Source organism: Scyliorhinus torazame, chromosome 12 (genome assembly GCF_047496885.1).
Source record: "Scyliorhinus torazame isolate Kashiwa2021f chromosome 12, sScyTor2.1, whole genome shotgun sequence".
Taxonomy (NCBI): Eukaryota; Metazoa; Chordata; class Chondrichthyes; order Carcharhiniformes; family Scyliorhinidae; genus Scyliorhinus; species Scyliorhinus torazame.
In genome coordinates this window covers 44,187,875-44,210,058 of record NC_092718.1, presented here as the reverse complement: position 1 = coordinate 44,210,058, position 22,184 = coordinate 44,187,875, and the positions used below count along the sequence as shown (strand labels likewise).

Sequence of the window (22,184 nt, the reverse complement as noted above, 5' to 3'; positions counted from 1 at the left end):
AGCCCGATTCAATGCTTCGCTCTCCTCCAGTGAAATACTCCTTAAAACCTACATCTTTGACTAGGTTCTGGTCACCTGTGCTAATATCTGTCCGTGACTTGGTGTGAATTGTTGTCTGAAAGTGCACCTGTGAAGCACCTTAGAAGGTTCCAGTGTGACAAAGATGCAGTGCAAATGCTGCTCATTGTTCATGGAAGAGTAATTGAAAGAAGAAGTTTTTCATTTTTATGCTTTTTTAATTCCTGCCTCTTTAGCTATTGTGGAGTGCAACAATTCATTTCATGAAGTGCCTTCATAACAAATTTCCATGAGCATTATGAAATTACTCCTAATTCATTTAGACCTGATATTGCAAGGAAGTGCTTTCGAGAACAACCATTTATCTTGAAACGTGAAATATTTTTAAGTGAAATTTTTGTGTTGTGTTTTGTGCTTTTACTTGTCCGCGCCAGGCTATGGGACACTTCCCCCCCCCCCCCCTCCCATTTTAACAACATGATGTACCCTGAATTCAAGACGCTTGAATGCGTGAAAGTAGAACATCATCCACTTTTGTTGATAAAAATGTCTTATTCTCAACTTCTGAAGATCACTTACTGCTTCAATGGGGCAAATATGTTGCTTCTAGCTCAGGACTCTGGTCCCAGGAGCTCAACCAACCCACTCTCCCTCCACCTGTAATCTTAATCTTCAAACCTTCAAACAACCGCGCAACCTCAAACAAACCATTGTTTGCTGCAAACTACCCAGACTTCAAAACAGCGACCACGGCACCACACAACCCTGCCATGGCAATCTCTGCAAGACGTGCCAGATCATCGACATGGATACCACCCATTACACGTGAGAACACCACCCACCAGGTATGCGGTACATACCCGTGTGACTCGGCCAATGTTGTCTACCTTATATGCTGCAGGAAAGGATGTCCCGAAGCGTGGTACATTGGCGAGACCATGCAGACACTGCGACAATGAATGAACGGACATCGCGCGACAATCACCAGGCAGGAATGTTCCCTTCCAGTCGGGGAGCACTTCAGCAGTCAAGGGCATTCAGTCTCTGATCTCCGGGTAAGCGTTCTCCAAGGTGGCCTTCAGGACGCGCGACAATGCAGAATCGCCGAGCAGAAACTTCTAGCCAAGTTCCGCACACATGATTGCGGCCTCAATCGGGACCTGGGATTCATGTCGCATTACATTCATCCCCCACCATCTGGCCTGGGCTCGTGAAATCCTACCAACTGTCCTGGCTGGAGACAATTCACACCTCTTTAACCTGGGGTTGCCCCTATCTCTGGATCTGTGAACACTTATTTAACTGCAAATGCTTGCATTCTAAGCATTGTCTTGCATCTTTGAATTTGTCTATATATATGTTTCTGGTACATATCTCTTCATTCACCTGAGGAAGGAGCAGTGCTCCGAAAGCTAGTGTTTGAAACAAACCTGTTGGACTTTAACCTGGTGTTGTAAGACTTCTTACTGTGCTCACCCCAGTCCAACGCCGGCATCTCCACGCCATGTAATCTTAATGACATCGAATAACCTTTGGAAATTTGTGAATGATGTCTTGGAACATTGGGACTTGAAAATGAAATGAAATGAAAATTGCTTTTTGTCACAAGTAGGCTTCAAATGAAGTTACTGTGAAAAGCCCCTAGTCGCCACATTCCGGCGCCTGTTCGGGGAGGCTGTTATGGGGAGGCTGTTACGGGACTTCATTTGTGGATTGAGGGTGAATGAGGGGTGTGTGGGTAGGAACTGAGGGGGAGGGGGGGGGGGCAGGGTGTTGTGGTTTTGTAGATTACTATGTAATGCATGCAGATAGATGTCCTTCTGTGGTCCAGAAGAAAAATCTTATCGAACAATATATTTTGTTAACACACACACAAAAACAGGTTTGCTGCCATTCTGTGTATCTGAGCACACATTGCAGCCTCCACTGCTGTAAATGTCTTGCTGCCTGATATTTTGCGTGATCCTGGTGATGTATTTCTCTACTTCTTTGAATATTATAGTATTAAGCACAGGATAACATTGTTATAGAAAATTAGTGAGAGTTTGTCAAGTCGTTCTCAATTGTTTTAAAATTGAATTGAGAGATAATGGTATCCCAAGTTTGTCTGGAAATGGCTAATATTCAACGGGAGTTATTCAAACATTTAAAATAGTGGAGAGAGGAATTTCAGAAAAATGCATTATCCATTCATATGCCGTTGGCCTATAGTGTAATTTTATGGACCTCATCTCGCTGTTTTATAATTATAAGCAGATTCAGCTGAGACCAGGGCTTGTTTGTTTATGAGAGCTAGTGAGTAGATGAAGCTAGCTTCAGCTCATGTGAAGGTTTTTCTCAATATCTTCTTTTTCACTTTTTCAGGAAAACAATGGAAATGATATCCATTCTAAAAGTTATCCTGACCAGGTCAAATTATCTTTACCTGTTATTCGAAGTTGTAAGTATATTGCCATATTCCACAGAATTGTTACGGCACAGGCGGCTCAGGTGGGGGGGAGGCTGCGGGGGGCGGGGGGGGGGGGGGGTGCTTGGCCCATCGTCTCTGCACCGAGTCTCCCAATGCAAAGCTCACCTGTTGCCATTCACCCACCTTCTTCCTGTAACCCTGCACATTCTTCCTTTTCAGATAACAGTTCTAATTCCCTTTTGAATGCTTTGAACCACAGGCAGTGTTTCAAAACCTCAACCACTCGCTACGTAAAAAAAGGTTTCTCCTCATATCACCTTTGAATCTTTTACTAATTTCCTTAACTCTATGCCATCATTCTCAATCATTTCACGAGTGTGAACAGGCAAAAAAAAAAATGATCTTGAGGAAACCTAACGATTGAGGTACTCCAATTGAAAATTCAAGTGTTGCAGGAAATTATGCTTTGAGTGAACTCCTGTTGACTTCAGTTTCTAATAAGTAGTGAGTTCTGCTACGAAAATGACGGGCTGGTTTAGCACACTGGGCTAAATAGCTGGCTTTTAAAGCAGACCAAGGCAGGCCAGCAGCACGGTTCAATTCCCGTACCAGCCTCCCCGAACAGGCGCTGGAATGTGGCGACTAGGGGCTTTTCACAGTAACTTCATTGAAGCCTACTTGTGACAATAAGCGATTTTCATTTCATTTTTTTCATTCATTTCATTTAATTTCAAATGATGATTGCTGACTTGGAAGATTTTTTAACCTGACAGTGCTGGCACTCCAGCTTTAACTAAGTTTCCGATAATTCAGGCGGTATCCTTGAGTCTAATAACTTTTCAGAGTCATTCTTCCATGTCATCATCACTAATAATAATAATAATAATAATAATATATGACGCATAGAATCATCAAAGAACAATAAAAAACCTTTTACAGCTGATTTTAATTATTTTTAAATTGTTAATCTTGAGAGATCTTGGTGGTCAGACACCTTCCACATTCATTTTTTATTTTACAAAAATTATGTACCTATTGTGTCTGCCAATCATTTGTAGGACAAAAGCCGAGAAAACACCCATAAGGGAAGCATCCTAATTGGTTCAAATGACCCATTAATACATTTTTTAAAATCACAATCTTTAAGCAAACAAGGTGACGTTGATTGAAGGATAAATATTGGCCAGGACACTGGGAAAAGTGCCCCCATTTTTCCTCACAAGTATCAACACTTTGGGAGATCTTACAAAAAAACTATGAATTTCAGGAGTGCCTTTCAAATCCTTAGGGATTCAAAGTGATTCGCAGGCTATGAATTACTTTAGAAATGTAGTCACTGTTGCTACATAGGTAGCTCATTGGTACATAAGGCCCCACAACTAAAAATGCAGTTAATGATGTTACTGATTTTGGTGGTGTAAGTTGGAGGTTAAATGTTGGACAGGGCACCAAAATAACTCTGCTCCTCTTTGAATAATGCCCTGGGATCTGTACATTGGCACCTTCCCACTTTTGCTTCTTTTTCTCTCTTTGTCTTCTCGCTTGTGCCAGTTGATATTAATGAGAGTATTGCACTTAATTGCAATGTAACTGGAACAATATTGGTGCACTGCTGGGCTGTCATATTGATTGGATTTTACTGGAGGCAGTGCTAATTGAAGCAGAGTGCCAGCTATAGTATGATGTTCATTTACAATTGTTGTAACAGTAATGTATTTAGCTTAAAAGACTCTTTGCAACAGCATGTAATTGCCTGAAGCTTTGCAATATTGGCAGATGCCACTCAAAAATGGATGTTATTATGCAGAGCAATTGTCAGTAGGTTTGTTCATAATGCAAAGTTTTATCTGCTTACTTGTTTAGAGATGGACAGTGTGTATGCATGAGTTTGTTATCCATTGCAAAGCATGTGTTGTGTATCTGCAGCAAGCATAAGGGACAATTTCATTTGGAGGTGAAAAACAGTTTTGCAGTATTTTAACAGTTAAATATTGGTGCATTAGAACCGGACGTTCTGCATTAACGCTCCATAAATCATTGACTTATTATACTTAGTTACATTAGCATTTGTCTGTGCCCACTGATGACATGAAATGTTTATTTGGACTTTTTTTTTTACGGCAACTGATGATTTGGTGGTCAACTAAGACCTCTGCTGTACACCTAAATAAATACTTGATTTTGTTTAGTTTGTGGAGTCTGCTGCCAGATTGCTCACCAACTATTTGGAGACATCTCTGCCTCTATCCTTAAGATTACATTATGTTTGTACCGTTGCTGCTTGAGCATCAAAACAACCTGCGAGTGACTGGAGAATAGCACCACCCACGGTCCGATGCATAGATTCACCTGTTAATAGACTCCAAGAACAGTATAGAAAGAAACTGCATGGAGGCAGCACCATGCATGGCAGGAACAGAGTTAAGGATTACCGAAAAATGGTTCATGTTTAAACATGCAAGTCTCAAAATCTCATCAATGAGACACCAAATGAACCCAGAACACTGCACAACCTCAGCACAGCTTGGGCTGTGATCATGTCTATGTTGACCATACTCAAACAGCATGGGGGGATTTTGAGCTCACGCTTGCCGTGCATGAGTTCAGCGATGTGGGCACAAAATCCCGTAAGAATCGGAAAACGCGAATCTCTCCGGCTAGATCGCAATTTCTGTTTTTCAACCCCCCTCGCTGGCGGACCAACACGAATCACACCAGGAGTCTGAGAACCTCATTTTAACACATTAGCATGTCATTAGTGAGCATGCACTCTGGGATTTTCCCAATCTCTGAATATTCATCGGGTGCCACCCTGACATCATGCTGGAGCCATTTACAAAAGCTTTACATAAAAGGGAACTTGGCGACCCCACATCTGAGGGCTTTTCAGAGTTGAGCACGCAGGCAGCCATCATGTTGGAAGCTCAGGGGGCACCGGTGAGGACACAGGGGTCACAGATAAGCTCAAAACGGGCTGGGGGTGGGTTTCAGTATCGCAAACCTGGGGGCAAGGGTCACTTGTCGGCTTTACCCACCCTTCATGTTGGGGCGACCCTTGCTTTAAAGGGGTTTGAGGTTAGCATGCAGGCAGTGTCCTCTTTGCTGGGCTTGTGTCCAAATTGCTGCTGAGGGAGTGCCCTTCCATAGTGGAAGCTGGAAAGTGGGTGGCAGGATGTACATGCAGAGGTTTGGCTCTGGGAGGGACTGAGAGGTTCTTTTTTTAATAAATGTTTTAATTGGGTTTTTGAACAAAGTATATTTACCGTTATGTACACAGAATAAGAAATATATATATATATATATAAAGAAGAGAAGGGCACACCCAAACATACCAAAAATAAAGTAATAATAAAAAATAAAATAAAATAGAATAACTGGTAGGGTATTGTGCACCAGCTCAACAGAAGCAACTCGGTACAACTGGCAAAATTATTTACAACACATAAGTAGGCAACTGTTTGTGGGGGGAGGGAGGGGGGTGGTGGAGACTGGGGAGGTAAATATACATTTGGGTGCCGGAGAAACAATTACAGTGGGCAATACTCGACTGGGTTTGGTGTTGGTGTTGTCACTTGTTTCTCCTGGACGGATCTCGCTGCTGTTGTCGTCTCGCGCTCACCTCCGCTTCAGCCGTTCCTCCCGTCTTTCACCTGTATTCTCCTTGTTCTCTGTTCCTGGAGATGCCAAGTTTGTTATCGTATCCCGTGCCCTCCTTACGGCTGTCATTTCCCTGCCTCTCCCCCATCTCCCTGGTTCTCCTCTCTTGTTCCCTGTCCCTTCCCTCTCCCCCGTCCTGTGGTTCGTCTTTCTTTCCTCTTAGGTTTAGCTGTCCCCCGGGTCTATCTCTCCCTCTCATGCTTTGGCTACTTTCCCCTGATTCTTGGCTACATGGCTATTCTTCTGCTTGTTCGTTGGCCACAAACAGGTCCCGGAACAATTAGGTGAATGGCTCCCACGCTCTGTGGAAGCCGACGTCTGACCCTCGGATGGCGAATTTGATTTTCTCCATTTGGAGAGATTCCGAGAGGTCGGACAGCCAGTCTGCAGCTTTGGGTGGTGCTGCTGACCACCAGCAGAACAGGATTCTACGGCGGGCAATCAGGGAGGCAAAGGCAAGGGCGTCCGCCCTCCTCCCCAGGAATAGATCAGGCTGGTCTGAAACTCCGAAGACCGCCATTTTATCTTCACCCTCATCCCCATCACTTTGGACATTGCCTCGAAGTAGGCTGTCCAGTACCCTGCAGGTCTGGGGCAAGACCAGAACATGTGGGTGGGGTTGGCCAGGCCTCCTTGGCACCGTTCATATTTATCCTCCACCTCCGGGAAGAACCTACTCATACAGGTTCTTGTTAAGTGGGCTCTATGTACCACTTTTTGCTGCGTCAGGCTGAGCCTTGCGCACGTGGAGGTGGTGTTGACCCTGTTCAGTTCTTCGCTCCAGAGTCCCCACCCTATTACAATCCCCAGGTCCTCCTACCATTTCTTTCTTGTTGCGTCCAGTACGGTGTCGGCCCTCTCTACCAGTCGGTCATACATGTCGCTACAGTTCCCGTTATCTAGTATGCTTGCGTCCAGTAATTCTTCCAGTAATGTCTGTCGTGGCGGTTGTGGGTACGTCCTTGTCTCCTTTTGTAGGAAGATATTGCGTTGTAGATACCTTAGCTCGTTCCCCCTGGCTAGCTGGAATTTCTCTGTCAGTTCGTCCAGTGTTGCGATCCTGCCGTCTGTGTATAGGTCTCTGACTGTCAGTGTCCCTCTGTCCTGTCTCCACCTTTTGAAGGTGGCGTCAGTCAGTGCAGATGTGAACCTATGGTTGTTGCAGATGGGAGCTTTGTCCAACATTTTGGTCAGGCCAAATTGCTGCCATAGTTGGTTCCAGGATTGGAGGGTGGCTATCATCACTGGGCTGCTGGAGTGCTTTTTGGGTGGGGATGGGAGTGCTGCCGTGGCGAGGGCCCGGAGGGAGGTCCCCATGCAGGAGGGATCTTCCACGCGTACCCACTCGGCTTCTGGCTCCTTGATCCATCCCCTTATTCGCTCGGCCGTCGCCGCCCAGTGGTAGAATTGTAGGTTTGGGAGGGCTAGCCCCCCCCCCCCCCCCCCCCCCCCCCCCCTACCCCGGGATTTTGTTTTTGTAAGACCTTCTTTGGGATCCTAGCATTCTTTCCCCCCCCACCCTCCACCCCCGATACGAACGCCATGATTAGTTTGTCCAGTGCTTTGAAAAAGGCCTTGGGGATGTAGATCGGAATGGATCTAAGTAGGAAGAGGTACCTGGGCAGTACGTTCATTTTGATCGCCTGGACTCTCCCCGCGAGGGAGAGTGGGAGTGTGTTCCATCTTTGCAGGTTCTTTTTTATTTCCTCTGTCAGACTGGTGAGGTTCCATTTGTGGATCCCGTTCCAGTCATGGGCTATTTGGATCCCCAGGTAGCGGAATTTGTGTCGGGCTTGTTTCAACGGCAGTCCCGTTAGTGCTGCACTCCCTACTTGTGGGTGCACTGGGAAGATCTCGCTCTTCCTCATGTTGAGTTTGTAGCACGAGAAGGCACCAAACTCTTTCAAGAGCGCGATGATTCCGTCCATGCTGCTTTGTGGGTCTGAAATGTAGAGGAGCAGGTCATCTGCATAGAGTGAGACTCTGTGCTCTCTGCCGCCCCTTCAGATCCCCCTCCAGCTTTTTGCCGCTCGATCACTAGAGCGAACAGCAGCGGGGACAGTGGGCATCCCTGTCTGGTGCCCCTGTGCAGCTGGAAGTGTTGGGAGTTGGTGTTGTTGGTCCGTACGCTCGCCATGGGAGCGTTGTATAGGAGCTTTACCCAGGAGGTCAACCCTGTTTCAAGCCCGAACCGCTCCAGTACCTCTATGAGGTATTTCCATTCAACTCAGTCGAAGGCCTTTTCTGCGTCTAGGGAGACGATCACCTCTGGTGTTCTCTCCCCGGATGGGGTCATTTTCACGTTCAGCAGGCGGCTGATGTTCGAGGTAAGCTGTCTACCTTTGACAAAGCCCGTCTGGTCCTCTGCGACCACCTCTGGTACACAGTCTTCTAGCCTTTTGGCTAGGATTTTGGCCAGTATTTTGGCAACTGCGTTCAGCAGTGAGATGGGTCTGTATGACCAACATTCCGTTGAGTCTTTGTCTTTCTTAGGTATCAGCGAGATTGAGGCCTGTGCTAGTGTGGGTGGCAGTGTGCCCCTAGCTAACGAGTGTGTGAACATCTCCCGCAGGTGCGGGGCCAGTGCTGTCGCAAATGTTTTGTAGAAGTCCGCCGGGAACCCGTCTGGTCCCGGCGCCTTCCCCGCCTGCATGGAGCTAATGCTGTCCATGATATCTCCCAGTGCTAGTGGTGCTTCCAGGCCCCGTTTTCTGCCCTCCCCCACGACTGGAATGTCGAGTCCATCAAGGAACCGTTTCATCCCGGACTCCCCCATTGGGGGCTCTGAGGTGTACAGCCCTTGGTCGAAGGCCTTGAAGGTTTTGTTGATCTTTTCTGGTTCTGTTTCTAATGTGCCTCTGGTATCCTTGATTTGTGCAATTTCTCTGGTGGGTGCTGCTTTCTCAGCTGGTGTGCCAACAGGTGGCTGGCTTTGTCTCCGTGTTCGTATAGGGTCCCACATGCCTGGCGGAGTTGGTGCACTGCTTTCCTGGTGGAGAGCAGATCAAAGTTCCTTTGTAGCTCTTTACTGTCCGCCAGGAGCTCTACGGTCGGGGCCTCGGGAGTATTTACTGTCTACCTCCAGTATGGAGTCGACCAGCTGCTGCCTAGCTGCCCTTTCCTCCCTATCTCATCACGCTTTGAAAGCGATGATTTCCCCTCTTAATATGGCCTTTAGCGCTTCCCAGAACGTGGAGGGTGAGACCTCCCCGTTCTGATTGTTCTCCGTGTACTCTGCTATGGCCCACAATATCTTTCCATTGAAGGCCTTGTCAGCTAGTAGGGCAATGTCCAAACTCCATGTGGGGCGTTGGGCCTGCCCGTGACTGAGAGGTTCTTGGGTGGGGTTCCATGAGAGGCCAGACTGCAAGGGCAACATGGGGGGGCTCAGGAATCTCCACATCAGGAGGCATGAAGATCCTCTCATTGGGGTGAGGATGATTGCGGTGTGAGTTGAATCCCACACTCGGGCAGCACTGTGGGGACAAAGGGGATAAGCTGCATGGAAGTTCCAATCCACTTGGGTGGAGGGGAAGGGGGGGGGGGGGTGAAGACCGTCTTGTGACAGGTGTTAGTAACCCGCGAGGTGGCTGGGTAAGAAATCACCTTGGAGGTGTGAGTGAGTGCAGCGAGAGGCAGGAGGTGGCAGATTTACCCTGGCCACGCGAAGAAGCTCATTCATCTTTATTCGGCACTGCTGCCCCATCCTCTTCTGCAGTGAGCTGGCACTGACTAGGGTTGCCACTGCATCCCAGGCGGGGTGGTCATCTTGCTGGATGGATGTCTGAATGACCGTTGATAAAGGGCATGTTCTGCTGCAATCCATCCAGGCGTCTGGTATGGGCTCCCTCTGAGAAACGTGGTGTTGGCTGCCTGGCAGCCATCGTCGTGAATGGATCTGGAACAAGTGCTGGGGAGGTGTTTGTATGGAGCTCCCCACTGATTGCTGAGATTAATTTGTCCAGGGCGAGCGAATCAGCGAGTGCTGTCACAAGTGCGACGTGACTCACGTGGTAAAATATTAATTTATTAAAGAGGCTCAATATTCTGTAAGATTTCCCGCCGCCGGGATTCACACAGGTTTTCACAACGGAACCGACACTTTGCCAAATTTTGGTAAGATTTTGCCCGCACTTCGACTGCTTTCTTAGCCTCATCAAGTTTGAAGATATTTCATGCAAGAACGTTTTAAAAATATATTGTCACGTTTTGCAAAACGTGAAAATGCTGACGTCAGTGTTAAATCTGCTAGTTTTGTATTGCCCTCCAGTTTTGCTGCCTGTCATAATATACACCAGTATATCATGGTGCAGACACACACACTGATGGACACACAGTAAGACCAATCAACACACACAACACCGCAGCCAATCACCAGTTAGAGCACACTCACTATATAGACAGAGGGCATCAGAGTTCCCGCTCATTCGGGATGCAGCTTCTCAGAAGGACAGAGCTTACAGCTTACAGCACAGATCTTCACCATGTGCTGAGTGCATAGACTGGTTAGGACAGGCGTAGGTCTTTCGTTTAATCTAACATCATGTTAACCCACAGTGAAAGTATGTTCAACAGTTTCTAACTTAATAAAATAGTGTACTATTTTAAGTGTTGGTGGCCTGTATGTGTTCCACGGATCCAGAGCACCCAACACAACACTGCCAGTTTTAAAGTCTGTCTCCACCATCATTGTATAATTAAACAAGAGCAGAAAACAGCCCTCCCTCATCCCCCTCCCCACCCCACAAGGCCCCTGTTCAGTTAATTCAACAGTACTTGACAGGCAGGGGCAGTTGGAAAGAACTAAATAGAAGAGCAGGAGGCAGGTACAAGTTGAGGGTACTCAATATAGAAGAGGAATGAACATACAGAAACTGAACTGGACTTGCCACATTAATACTGTGGCAGCCAGAGCAAATCAGAGGCTAGGAATCTTGTGACGTGTAACTTACCTCCTGACTCCCCAAAGCCTGTCCACCTTCTACAAGGCAGAAGTCATGAGTGCGATAGAATACTCTCCACTTGCCTGGATGAGTGCAGCTTTAACAACACTCGAGAAGCTTGACACCAGCCAAGGCAAAGCAGCCCGCTTGATTGGCACCTTCCACAAACATACACTCCCTCCACCCCCACGCACAGTGGCAGCAGTGTGTACCATCCACACGATGCACTGCATCAACTTACCAAAGCTCATTAGGCAGCACTTTCCAAACTCATGACCCCCACCACTTAAAAGGACAAGAGCAGCATATACCTGGGAACGCCACCACCTGGAAATTTTCTTTCAAGTCACTCACCATCCTGGCTTGGAAATATATCACCGTTCCTTCACTGTCACTATGTCAAAATCCTGGAACTCCCTCCCTAACAGCACCGAGCGTGAAGCTAAACCTCTGGAACTGCAGCGGTTCAAGAAGGCAGCTCACCGCCACCTTCTGAAGGGCAACCAGGGATGGGCAATATATGCTGGCCCAGCCAGCGATGCCTACATCCCGTGGATGTATTTTGATAGGGCAAATACAATAGAAACTGCAAAGAGAGGCAGGTAGAGAAACTGTCACTGAGAGAAATCATCTATTGGTGGGGAATGGAGAAGGAAGGGATAGTGGTGCTCTCTTGCTAGAAAGATGATGAGTGGAATTCTCCCAGCCTGCCCATGGTGGGCATGCGCGGTCAATCTAGCGAGAGGCAAAAGTAAGAAACTTGCTGCTGTAAAATCTCGTTGCAATTCTTCCAGTGACGGGCTAAGGGCAGGTCGCACATCCCGCCAGCAGTTGACATAAATGTCACTTGCATTGATTTGCATCTCACTAAAATAGCTACCCTCCAGTGTCTTGTCAGGCTTTCCAATCCTGCGCCATGCCAGCGGGAAATCACGCCAACCAAACCCAATTGCTTAAGGCGGCCGTCAGTTCCCCAGAGTCTGAGGGGTGAGTGCTACAAAGTTTCTGCCATTGTGCTGACTGCTCCTCATGCGCTGTACACCATTCTGCTAAGGCAGACCAATTCCTGCTCTCCATCTCCATGCCGAGCTGGTCTTCATGAACAGCACCATGCTGCTGGAGCCACGGGCCCTCCTGTGTCACCGGGTCAGCACTGTGCCCGGGGTCAGGGAGTACAGGGGTCTGCTCCCCCACCTGGTGCAACACACCAGTGTCTATCTGGACAGCTTCATGCCGCCACCACAACAAATATCCAAAGCTTGACCAGGGTGGGTGCGAGGTGAGACCAGGGGGGCATTGGGGATGTGTAGAATAACAAAGACAAGGAGGGCAAAGTGGAAGGAAGGCTATGCAAGGAGAGGGTGGGTCAGGCAATGGCTCACAATGGCACTCAGATGGGCAAGGAGGTGGAATGAGGATGACAAACAATGGATGGCAGAGGGAATACTGAGGGGAGGGTGGCTGGACTTTGACAAGGCTACATGAAAAGTTCAGAATCAAGGAGAACACACTGAAGTGAATGGACAATTTAATGTGGCGGCGTGAAGGCCTGATAGTTATATGTGAATGTACGTGACGTTTAAAGTTGGGATTCTCGTTATTTCATTCATAGAATCATAGAATTTTACAGTGCAGAAGGAGGCCATTCGGCCCATCGAGTCTGCACTGGCTCTTGGAAAGAGCACCCTACCCAAGGTCCACACCTCCACCCGTTCCCCATAACCCAGTAACCCCACCCAACACTAAGGACAATTTTGGACACTAAAGGCAATTTAGCATGGCCAATCCACCTAACCTGCACATCTTTGGACTTTGGGAGGAAACCAGAGCACCCGGAGGAAACCCACGCAGGCACGGGGAGAATGTGCAGACTCCGCACAGACAGTGACCCAAGCCGGGAATTGAACCTGGGACCCTGGAGCTGTGAAGCAATTGTGCTAACCACTATGCTACCGTGCTGGGGGGAGAGCAGGGACAATCGATCGGGTAAATCCCACTGGCATAAAAGCCATTTTGGGACTCCCGCACTATTCTCTGCCCCCTCCGCCATTCCCGCACCCCCTGAAAACAGGAGTAGAAAATCACCCCCGTTGTAAATGGTTTATCTTTCAGAACTTGCACAGGAGAGTTTATTTTTGTTTGTCCAAAACCCATGGAATCTTGTGGCTTTATTCACTGAGCAAGTGTCTTGAATCTCAAACTTTGTCCACTTTAAATAAAATGTTATTGCTCCCTAACCTGATCTCCCAATAAAATGGGGGTCTGACCGAGGAACATAACAAATATTAGCCAGAGGCTTGAACAGTGGGGCAGTGACAGATCTGCCAGCAGGTAGACAGTGGGCCAGAAGAACTTCAGGAAGATAGTAGTGTTCTTCTGGGCCTCATGAGGAAGCCTCGGATTTCTCTAGCCCCTGTTTTTAAAATTAATTTTTCAATAATTTGTTTTGTTAAGCTAATTGATGTAGCATCTGCAGGAAGTTATTTCCCTGTGAATTGGGCTATACCGTATCAGTTTTTTTCAAGCTCTTCATGGCTTATTAAAATGCCAAAAATGGTGGGCCAAAAGCACATACAATTTGGAAGTGCACCACTGGGCGAGGTCAAACGAAAGATCTCGGGTGGGATTCTCCAGCTGTTCGCTGGTGGTGGGATCCTCTGGACCAGTTGACGGTGCACCCCCCCTCAGTGGGTTTCCTGGAGGCGTGGGGTGTTTACAATGGGAAGTCCCGTTGACAAGCGACGGGAGTGGAGAATCCCCAACGAACGCCACAACCAAATTATCCGTCCTCGCTAGCAGCAGTAGCGGGACGGACTAACAACGGAGAATTCAGCCTCTCTTTTATCTGGGAGCAAACTCGAATCTTCCTGGCCACAGTAAACCTCCTGCCTGACTTCAGTTCCCAAACCAATCTCGACTCTAGTCCCTGTGTTACTTTGCTTCGCCACAGCTCTCACATCCACAACGGGGTCTCTGGAAGCATTTGCCTTAAAGGTGTTGCCGTTCTGATGCCTGGATTCCTGAGCTACTGGCCGGGATTCTCCGCCGCCTACCTAAAGTAGCAGAGTTCCCAATGCAACAGAGAATCCAGCTTCCAGGCAGTAGGGCGTCGATCTGTTTCCGATGCTCCGGACCCCGCTGGTGTCGGGACCGAGGTTTGCGTCCGCTCGTCAGTGGGAGGATGCAACTGACCACTTATCTACTTATTGGGCAGGACACCATGGCCGGGATTCACCGATCCCGCGCCGGGTCGTAGAATCGGCGGGGGGGGGGGGTGAATCGTGCCACGCCGCTCCGACACCGGGTCGCCGCTGCGCTGGTCGGGGGCCATTCAAAGCGCCCCCCCCCCCCCCCGGCAATTATCTGCACCTCGACGGGCCGAGTGTCCGCCGAGTTTGGCCAAGTCCCGCTGGCGTGGGTCCCACCCAGCGGGACCTCAAGACTTCTTGCTGCGGGTGCCATTTACTATAGTTATGGACAAGTGTGTACCTGGTGGGGTGGACCACGTGGTGAGCCAAGGGGATGACTCCTCAAGGGAATTGCCCCCAAAGTCCATCCGAGGGTTACCCTCCCTCCCCACAATGAAAGACATGCCCACCCCACTGCCCCCTGAGACTCCCTAAATAAAGACCCCCCCCAGACACCCCATAAATAAAAAAAGCCCAGAGACCCCCAAAATAAAGACCCCCCAGAAATCCCAAAATGAAGAGACCCCCCCAGAGACTTCCTAAATAAAGAGACCCCACCCCGAGATCCCCCAGGGTCAGACAGTCCTGTCAGGCAGCCCTCCAGAGAAGAAACACCTATCTGGAAGGCTCATTAGAAAAGAGAACCCTGGCAGCCCCTCAGAAAAGAGAAGCCTGTCTAGAGGCTTGAGAGCAGTCCAGACAGAGGCAGTGAATAAAATTACTGTTGTAACACTCACGTGGGTATACACCTGCTGGCTTAGACACAGGAGGCGCCCCCTGTCAATTCCTGGAACAAGAAACCGGCCAGCTGTGTTTAAACCCCGCAGGTTCTTGAGCTGCAAGCCATTCGTTCATTTCCCTTACTAGGCTATGACTGACAGATTGCACATACACACAGCTTTCAGCTTTGCTTCATTCATCTTCCTTCACGGTTGAGTAACTCTGAAGCGCTCTATCCACAATGTTTATAAACATTAACCACTTCAAAGAGAGTTAAGTGCTTTCCAATCACCCCCTTTCATGCTTGAGTGATTTTGAAGCGGTCAGCTGGAAATTGACCGGGGATGAATTGTGATGCGGGGGTGGGTGGGGGTGGGGGATGTGTGATTGTGATGCACGAGGATGGCCTGCGTGGGACCTCGTTATCGGGCTGTCAGCTGAAAATGGCGGCCCGATAGGGGGATTCCCTGGAGAAACCCTCGCAATCCTTGCTATTTTTCAACTTGAAGGATTATGAATCGCTTCCTGAAATCAAGTGCAATTCAGCTTGGGTGCAAGTCTCCCAAACGAAGAATCTCAGCCAATGTCTCCACTCTTTCGCCAATGGGCTGTAAAGTGACACTGGTTCTTTGACCCATGTGCCTCTGACATCATTTGCCGAAGTGATCACAAGTAGGTGCTTTAGAATTTCAAGATGATCGTGTGTTAGGTTTTCCCAACTGACTGGTAAAAGCCTGCTCTTGAGGATACTCATTGAAGTGATGTGATTTGAATGTGTGATCAGTGCGGCATTCTTCAAATATAGTGTCATTCACTTTCGGAAATTAGTTATTCTTGGCTATTTTTCTGCTCCATTCCTTTGCTCTCCATTCCTAATCCTATTTATTTCCCTGTTTGTGGGAAGTGGCTACAGCTGGCATCTTGCCAGACTGCCTTTGAGTTTGGGACCCGAATATGTGTGGTCTTGCTGTGTAGCCTACTATTTTGTTGCTCCATGTCACTGCAACAGATCAGGCAGGAGTGATATCCTTACAAATTGTTATTGGGATTCAATTACACTTCTCAGTGCAGTACAGGAATTTGAAACTATTTTCCAGACTGTTAAGAGTTTTAGTTATGGTCAAGCTTCACAGTCACTCTTGATTATTTCATTACAGCACTCATAGACGGGGCTTGTGAAGACAAGCATTGTGACGATCAAAGTGGTCCTAATAACTCACCAATAACATCTGCAAATGGACAGTTGAAGCATCATTCTGGGTTAATAGACCTGTACTCCAAAACGAAAGAGAGACTGTTACCAGGGAAAGAATTAAGGTAGAGTATTTAATCATTTTCCAAATATTTTTAATTATGTGCATTTTTTAAAGTTTGTCACTGGGTCTTTCATATTCTCTAGATGCCTATCCCTTAATGATGAGTGTTTCATTATTTTGATAAATGACCTTGGAGTTGTTTTAATTTCACAGCCAGTTTCTTTCAATGATTCAAACAGACAATGCTGAAAAAACACAGCAGGTCTGGCAGCATCTGTAGGGAGAGAAGCAGAGTTAATGACTCAAGGCCATTTGGCTTTTCATCAAACAGATTGTAACCAACTCCCAGCCTCAGCTAAAATAATTAAAAATAATCCTGTCTGCAAGTTGGGTGTCTGGCTTGTTTCTGTAGCAGTGTTGCAGCTCAAAACTGGGTAATTTCAGAGAGATGTCTAAATTCATTTAGTGGATCTGTGTATTGAAGCCTCGCATCTCATTTCAGCCAAGAAGGACTTTGCAGCATGGGATTTTGTTGAATCGGTTATATTGGTGCATGTTGGAGATACCCACATGGGCTCCCTTGTTGAGGGCATTATTACGACACCTTGAGCAAGTGTGCAGTCAGTCCCAGCCCTGCAGACCCTGGAGTCCCAACACAAGTGAATTAGTTAATAATCTTTAACCCTTGACTGCTCCAATCAGTTATAGACACCATATTTACAAGTTAAACATTAACAAAGTGTTTATTAATAATAAGAGGAAAGATGAATATACAAAAAAAATACAGTATAACAGTCTACCTAATCCCAAAACCCTGCCCCACCCTCTACCCCGACACACACCAGACATACACAAGGTAAGGGTAGGAGAGGATTAAAAAACAAGGGATTAAAAGAAGAGGTTTGAGATGAATCATCACTGCTGCAGTTGTATCCTCTGGGGAATAGATATATTCAAGAGATTCAGGTTAGTGCAGTTCCATCCTTTGAGCATTGGATAAAATTTTACACAAGAGCTCCAGGCCAGTGCAATTCCAACCTCCAGTCACCAAATGGAGCTGTACACAGGAGATTCAGATTGATGCAATTCTGACATTGGATGACCAGATGGAGCTCCCATCCCCCTAAAATATTACTAAAGCTTCATACCTGAGGAATCACTGATTTCCCCCTTTATCTGATTTCTGTGCGGAAATTCTACTACATTATGGACAGTTTGGGCTCTTTCCAGCCTTTCAGACAAAGGATTAAAAGGTTACAGACCGGATGAGAGACTGCTTGTTTTCCTACTCCTGAAGTGCCTTTTGGAGACCTGATTGCTGTCCGTGTCTTTTCACTAGGAGAGCCTTCACAGATCTGGCTAGGATGTTTTAAAAATCGTCTGGCAGATAGAGAGAGAAAGAGGCAGGGAGAATCGTCAAGCTGTTTCCTAGCTAGGCTTCTCCTTCGAACTGACAAAATGGAGCTGGCATCTCCTGTTCTAGAAGTTTCTTAAAAGCTCCACCAATCCTGAATGAGAATCGGCCCCAGGCCCAGATATAAAACAAGCTGATTGGCTGATTGCCAAGTCTAACAAACTGACATCACGGGCTCTGCCACAGAACCCAAATGGAAACCCTGCTGGGTCCATTAGACCAGGGATGTTTCAACTTTGCCTAAAGTCTGTAGTTTTAAGCAAAAGATCTCCGGGTGGCAGTAGCTGCAAGACGTCTGTGTTTTAAAGCAGTTAGCAGCTCGGGAATTAAAAAGGAAAAACAGAACAGACCAACCATATCCTAACAGCATGGGCGCGATTCTCCACTCCCACGCTGGTTGGGAGAATCGCCTGGGCCGCCAAAATTTCCGGAGACGCCAGTCCGACGCCCTCTCACGATTCTCCCAAGCGGCGGGAGCGGCCCGGTCGAGTTTCGTGGGCTGCAGGCCGGAGAATCGCCGGAGACACCGAAAATGGCGATTCTCCGGCACCCCGCTATCCTGAGGCCAAAACGGCGGGTTCCCCTCGGCGCCGTCCACACCAGGGACGAAATTCTCCGTTATCGGCGGAAAGTCCGCCGATCGGCGCAAAAAACGGCGCAAATCCGACTTGCGTCACGTCGGAAAAATGGGTCGATAGTCTCCGGCCCGAAATGGGCTAGCAGCGACGTAACGGGATCCGCGCTTGCGCAGTGGTTCACGCCGTGCAGCGTCATACGCGCTGCACGGCGTGACGGCTCATAAGGCCGCGCTGCTCCCCCCCACCCGACCGGAACACCCGACCGCAACACCCGACTGGATGGCTGGCCGTCGCTCAGCCCCGAGGTTCGAGTCACGCGATGTGGAGGCGCTCCTGGACGCGGTGGAGCAGAGGAGGGACGCCCTGTATCCCGGGCACGACCGCAGAGTTGCCCCACGGGAGCGACCACCCAGTGACGAGGGGGGCAGCCACAGGCCCCCGTCACATCCGAGCCAGGACACCACTACCCAGGACACCACTACCCAGGACACCACTACCCGGGACACCACTACCCAGGACACCCCTACCCGGGACAGCACTACCCAGGAAGACGAAATACCGGACAGTGACTCAGAGTGGATGGGTGGAGACGAACCCCCGCCCCAAAGTGCCATGTACTCAGAGTGGGACGAAGAGCACGACACAACGCCACTGCTGTCACCAACACCCTCCACCATCGCAGAAACACTCACCACGGTTGGGCACTTTAGTGATGAGGCGTCTGGTACACTCACTGGTGCGCACAACACAGCCGTCCCGGTACAGCAGGTGGAGGCAGGAGCAGCAGAGGGACCGGGCGGTCGGAGGGCAGCCCAGCCCAAGCGAACATCTGCCGCCCAGATGGATCCCGGGTTCCTGCAGTTACCACACCCACACATAGATCCGATGCAACCACCGACCCGGAGACGAGCGAAGAGGGTGACGGGCGGCTTGCGGCGGCTGCGGTCGCAGGTGGAGGAGTCCACCCGCATCCAGGAGCTGGGAGTGGTCCCGGTCATGCGTGCCACCCAGGCTGACACCGCACGGGTGGCGTCCGCGGTGGAGGCAATGGGTGCGACGGTGTCAGACATGGGGAATGGTTACGAGGCCTGGGGCCTTCCGTGCAGGCGGCGTCTGTGGCCCAGGAAATGGCTGCCCTCTCACAGGAGGCCATGAGCCAGTGCCAGCGCCAGATGGCAGAGGCGCTCAACACCATAGCCCAGTCTCTGCAGGCCATGGCCCAGTCTCTGCAGGCCATCGCTGAGGGCATCGGCGCCAGTGGCCATGTGCGAGCCAGCGTCGCACTGTCACAGACAGGGTTTGCCAACCCCCTGGGCTCCATGCCTGCAAACCTGCAGACCCCTGTCGATACCAGCATGGGCCTCCAGGACTGGCAGCGCCAGATGTCGGGGGGGCGTCGGATGGCCAGTCCGTTCGCATCCCCCACCCATGTAGAGGCCTGGGGGCCATCGGGCACCCCGAGGGAGGAGGAGCTGGTGTGGTCCTTCCCGGCTCCCTCTGTAGGGGAGGTCCCGGTACACCGCGACACCTCGGACTCCCCCCCTTCCATCCCAGTTGCATCGGGTGGGCAACGGGCAGGACAGGCTGGCAGCTCGCCATCCCAGTCGCCCGGGCCGCAGCCTGGCCCATCTAGGCCAGGACGCCCCAGGAAACGGCCGCCAAAGGGATCCAGTGTCAGAGGGCAGGAGTCACAGGAGTCCACCTCCAGTTCTGCTGTACCGTCTGGGGAACCACGTAGACGTAGTCAAAGGGCCCGTAAGGCCAAACAATTAGACACTGAGTAAGTTGGCAGGGGTGCAGGGCACAGATGAGTTTTAGGGGCTAGGGCACGTGCATGAACTCCTTTGGTTATTAAAGTCAATGTTACACCTACCGAAGCTGCCTTTGTGCTCTGTCCAAAGTGTGCGGCGACGTGCATCCCATCGATCACGCCCTGGACCATGGGGAACCCGGCCACGGCAGAGAAGCCCACGGCCCGGGCATCTTGGCTGGCCCGGTCCACGGGGAAGCAGATGTAGCGGTGCGCCATGGCATATAGGGCATCTGTCACTGCCCGGATGCACTGGTGCACCGATGTCTGCGATATGCCGGACAGGTCCCCACTCGGTGCCTGGAATTACCCCGTTGCATAAAAGTTCAGGGCCACCGTAACCTTGACGGACACGGGGAGAGGGTGTCCCCCGCCAGTGCCACGCGGTGACAGGTGTGCCAGCAGGTGGCAGTTGTGTGCCACGGTTTCCCGGCTCATCCGGAGTCTCCTCCTGCATTCCCGGTCCGTGAGGTCCTGGTATGACTGCCGGGGCCGGTACACACGGGGCGCCCTCGGGTGCCTCCCTTGCCGTGGGGCCGCGACGTCCTCCTCCCCCTCCTCGTCCTATCGGTCAGGTGTCCCTCCAGCCTGGGCGGCTGCCGCCTGCCCCTCTGCGGCAGCCTGCGCCGCCTCTCTGGCACGCTCCTCCTCCTCCTCCTCCTCCTCATCCAGGGCAACATAGACATGAGCGGCTGCCACCACGGCAGCCAACATCGCTGGATGATCTGAAAACATGACGGCCTGGTGGGGGGGAGGGGAACGACGACATGTCATCATTGCCCATATCCCCTCCTCCCCCCAGCCAGGTGGCATGGACCGCATGGGTCCAACTGTTGGAGGCTGGCACCTGGCCAGGTGGACCAACTCACTTGCCCTCCCATCCCCCTCCTCGGCACGGACCCCCCCCCCAACCTCCACCCCGGCACGGCACGGACCCCCCCCAACCTCCACCCCGGCATGGCACGGACTCCCCCCCCCAACCTCCACCCCAGCACGGACCCCCCCCAACCCCCAACCTCCACCCCTGCACGGCACGGACCCCCCCCAACCTCCACCCCAGCACGGACCCCCCCCCCAACCTCCACACCAGCACGGATCCCCCCCAACCCCCAACCTCCACCCCGGCACGGCACGGATCCCCCCCAACCTCCACCCCAGCACGGACCCCCCCCAACCTCCACCCTGCCACGGCACGGACCCCCCCCCCAACCTCCACCCCAGCACGGACCCCCCCCCCAACCTCCACCCCGGCACGGACCCCCCCCCAACCTCCACCCCAGCACGGACCCCCCCCCCAACCTCCACCCCGGCACGGCACGGACCCCCCCCCAACCTCCACCCCAGCACGGACCCCCCCCAACCTCCACCCCAGCACGGACCCCCCCCCCAACCTCCACCCCAGCACGGACCCCCCCCCAACCTCCACCCCGGCACGGCACGGACCCCCCCCAACCTCCACCCCGGCACGGCATGGACCCCCCCCAACCTCCACCCCAGCACGGACCCCCCCCAACCTCCACCCCGGCACGGCACGGACCCCCCCCCCCCCCAACCTCCACACCAGCACGGACCCCCCCCCCCCCCCAACCTCCATCCCAGCACGGACCCCCCCAACCTCCACCCCGGCACGGACCCCCCCCACCAACCTCCACCCCGGCACGGACCCCCTCCCGGCACTCCCCCGGAGCCCAGCCTACTCTAACCACCCCCCCCCGCCGCACACACACACACACAACCCGAAACACACCTCTCCTCACGCAATCAGACTGCGGCCACGCCATTGCCTGCCCAGAGCCAACCCCCCAGGCCGTCACTCACCTCCACGCTGGTCGGCGTGAGCCTGGAGCACCGGGTCACGCCGATGAAAAGGAGGTTTGATTGACGTCGACGTGAACGGTCATCACGTCGACGGGACTTCGGCCCATCCGGAAGGGAGAATATCGGCAGGCCGAAAATCGGCTGCCTTGCGCAGACCCGTGACATTCTCCGCGGCAGCGGCGCCATTAACGCCCCGCCGACTTTTCTCCCTTCGGAGACTTCGGCAACCGGCGGGGGCGGGATTCACGGCGGCCAACGGCCATTCCCCGACCCACTGGGGGGTCGGAGAATGACGCCCCTGGTCGCTGCAGACGTGGGCGGTGCGTGAACGCTGGGAGTGCGGCCTGTGGGGGGGCAAGGGGGGATCCTGCA

At 51.1% G+C, this 22,184-nt stretch overlaps 1 protein-coding gene across 4 annotated transcripts in view; it reads left to right on the top strand.

The window, feature by feature from the left end:
* LOC140387540 (protein unc-13 homolog C-like) overlaps nucleotides 1-22,184 on the top strand; it is a 972,441-nt gene that overhangs the window by 150,358 nt on the left and 799,899 nt on the right. For all 4 annotated transcript variants that reach the window (XM_072470780.1, XM_072470778.1, XM_072470777.1 and 1 more), the window contains 2 exons: nucleotides 2,383-2,458; nucleotides 16,094-16,253. In XM_072470780.1, coding sequence (XP_072326881.1) covers nucleotides 2,383-2,458; nucleotides 16,094-16,253 — 236 coding nt within the window. The remainder of the gene's footprint in view (nucleotides 1-2,382; nucleotides 2,459-16,093; nucleotides 16,254-22,184) is intronic.